The sequence below is a fragment of the Amblyomma americanum genome, chromosome 7 (assembly GCF_052857255.1).
Source record: "Amblyomma americanum isolate KBUSLIRL-KWMA chromosome 7, ASM5285725v1, whole genome shotgun sequence".
Lineage (NCBI taxonomy): Eukaryota > Metazoa > Arthropoda > Arachnida > Ixodida > Ixodidae > Amblyomma > Amblyomma americanum.
Window position 1 is genome coordinate 182,368,912 of NC_135503.1, and position 2,646 is coordinate 182,371,557.

A 2,646-nucleotide genomic window follows, 5' to 3' on the forward strand; every position below is an offset into this window, starting at 1 on the left:
ACTTTTTCTCTCAGAACTGCACGAAAACTTGTATTCCGGCTCAAAACAACGGGATATATCGTTTTTGATTGAAACTAGCAAGATTCACGAGCATCAATTTTACAAGTCGTCGAAGAGTAGACGAGAGAAAGGTGTAAACTTTTTCTCTCAGAACTGCACGAAAACTTGTATTCCGTCTCAAAACAACGGGATACATCGTTTTCGATCAAAACTAGCACAATTCACGAGCATCGATTTTACAAGTTGTCGAAGAGTAGACGAGAGAAGGGTGTAAACGTCTTCTCTCAGAACAGCCCGAAAACTTGTATTCCGGCTCAAAACAACGGGATACATCGTTTTAGATCGAAACTAGCAAGATTCACGAGCATCGATTTTACAAGTCGTGGTGGGCTTTGCGGCTGTGCCACTGTACGGACCGCTAATCCGCTTACCTTCGTCATGCAGGTCTTTGCTCAAATCATCGCCTTCGCTTTCCTGCCGGTCTTGACGGCCAGACCACCTGGCATCGTACCAGGCATCTGGACGCCACACCAAGAAGGCGAAATTTGTGCTCGTCACCCGGTCGCCACCGACACTTGGGAGCCCCTGGCAACGCCACCTCTCGAAAACTGGACCAAACAAGCGGCGTCGGCAGCCCCATCGTCACCGACAGCACCGTTTGCGTCAGCTATAAAACAGCGACACCCACTTTCGGCACACTGTGGGCTTTGCGGCTGTGCCACTGTACGGACCGCTAATCCGCTTACCTTCGTCATGCAGGTCTTTGCTCAAATCATCGCCTTCGCTTTCCTGCCGGTCTTGACGGCCAGACCACCTGGCATCGTACCAGGCATCTGGACGCCACACCAAGAAGGCGAAATTTGTGCTCGTCACCCGGTCGCCACCGACACTTGGGAGCCCCTGGCAACGCCACCTCTCGAAAACTGGACCAAACAAGCGGCGTCGGCAGCCCCATCGTCACCGACAGCACCGTTTGCGTCAGCTATAAAACAGCGACACCCACTTTCGGCACACTGTGGGCTTTGCGGCTGTGCCACTGTACGGACCGCTAATCCGCTTACCTTCGTCATGCAGGTCTTTGCTCAAATCATCGCCTTCGCTTTCCTGCCGGTCTTGACGGCCAGACCACCTGGCATCGTACCAGGCATCTGGACGCCACACCAAGAAGGCGAAATTTGTGCTCGTCACCCGGTCGCCACCGACACTTGGGAGCCCCTGGCAACGCCACCTCTCGAAAACTGGACCAAACAAGCGGCGTCGGCAGCCCCATCGTCACCGACAGCACCGTTTGCGTCAGCTATAAAACAGCGACACCCACTCTCGGCACACTGTGGGCTTTGCGGCTGTGCCATTGTACGGACCGCTAATCCGCTTACCTTCGTCATGCAGGTCGGTGTTCCATATACTCTTTTTGCTAAGAAATCTAGTAATTATTGTCTGGTGCAGCTGCCGAGCCCACAGTGCTGCTTCTGCCTTGCTGTTGAATGTGTCAATGTGATTCGTGCTTTACTATTACTATCGGGCGATGTTGAAACAAATCCGGGACCACCTAATACTGATGCTGTTTTGTCCGAACTGCAAAAGTTGAGCGCTGGTCAGAGAAAACTTATTTCTGAAGTCCAAGGCCTGAAAAATCAACTAGTAACAACAGATAAAACAATATCTGCCCTAAGTGAACGAATTGCGAATCTTGAAACCCAATTTGAGGTAATTAGTACCCTGCGAACAGAAATCGAAACACTTCAAACCAGCACTGCTAGAACGACCCACCAGCTTTCCGAGATAGACACACGTCTGGATGATCTTGAGAACCGCTCAAGAAGAAACAATCTAGTATTCTATGGACTTCCCGACCCAAATGAGAAAGAATCATATGACCAATCAGAAAAAATAATAATCCAGCACTGCCTTGACAGCTTGAACCTCGTAATCGACCCTAAAGACATAGAGCGCGCACACCGCCTTGGCCGTCACAGCATTGACCGCCAAAGACCTATAATAGTGAAGCTGTCTGCTTTCAAAACCAAAGGGGTCATTCTTTCGAATGGCCCTAAGCTTAAAAATACAGATTTCAGTATCGGCGAAGATTTTTCTCGGTCCGTCCGAAATGCCCGAAAACACCTTGTGGCTTTCGCCAGAACCAAGTCAGGACCCTTTTCCCTTCGATACAAAACGCTGCACATGGGACCAAAACGTTATATGTTCGACCAAGACACACAGACCGTGAAAGAAATCGCATAGGAATCATGTCGTCGTCGGATCGCGCGCAAGCAACGACAGGCTACCCGTCGAGTTAATCTTTCTTTTTCCATAATCTACACCAATATACGCAGTTTCCTTCCAAAGCGCGAAGCCCTGTCTAATCTCCTGTCATCTTCAGGCAGCAACATATTAATCTTAACTGAAACGTGGCTGACAAGCGACGTGACAGATAATGAAATTCTGGGTGAATTGCCAAATTTCAATGTTTACCGCAATGATCGTCAAGGCACACGCGGAGGAGGTGTTCTTATTGCCATTAACAGCCAAATATCTTGTTCTCATGTTAACATTAGTTCAGATCTAGAAATATTGTGGTTAAAATGTTGCGCTCCACCGGAAACAGTTCTACTTGGCGTCTGCTACAGGGCCCCCAACAGCAACCCA

At 49.4% G+C, this 2,646-nt stretch overlaps 1 protein-coding gene across 1 annotated transcript; it reads left to right on the forward strand.

The window, feature by feature from the left end:
• The first annotated feature begins 399 nt into the window (after positions 1-399).
• On the forward strand, positions 400-2,241 carry LOC144097604 (uncharacterized). The gene has a single exon (XM_077630267.1). The coding sequence runs from the start codon at positions 439-441 to the stop codon at positions 2,239-2,241; it is 1,803 nt and encodes a 600-aa protein (XP_077486393.1). The 5' UTR covers positions 400-438.
• Positions 2,242-2,646: the final 405 nt, after the last annotated feature.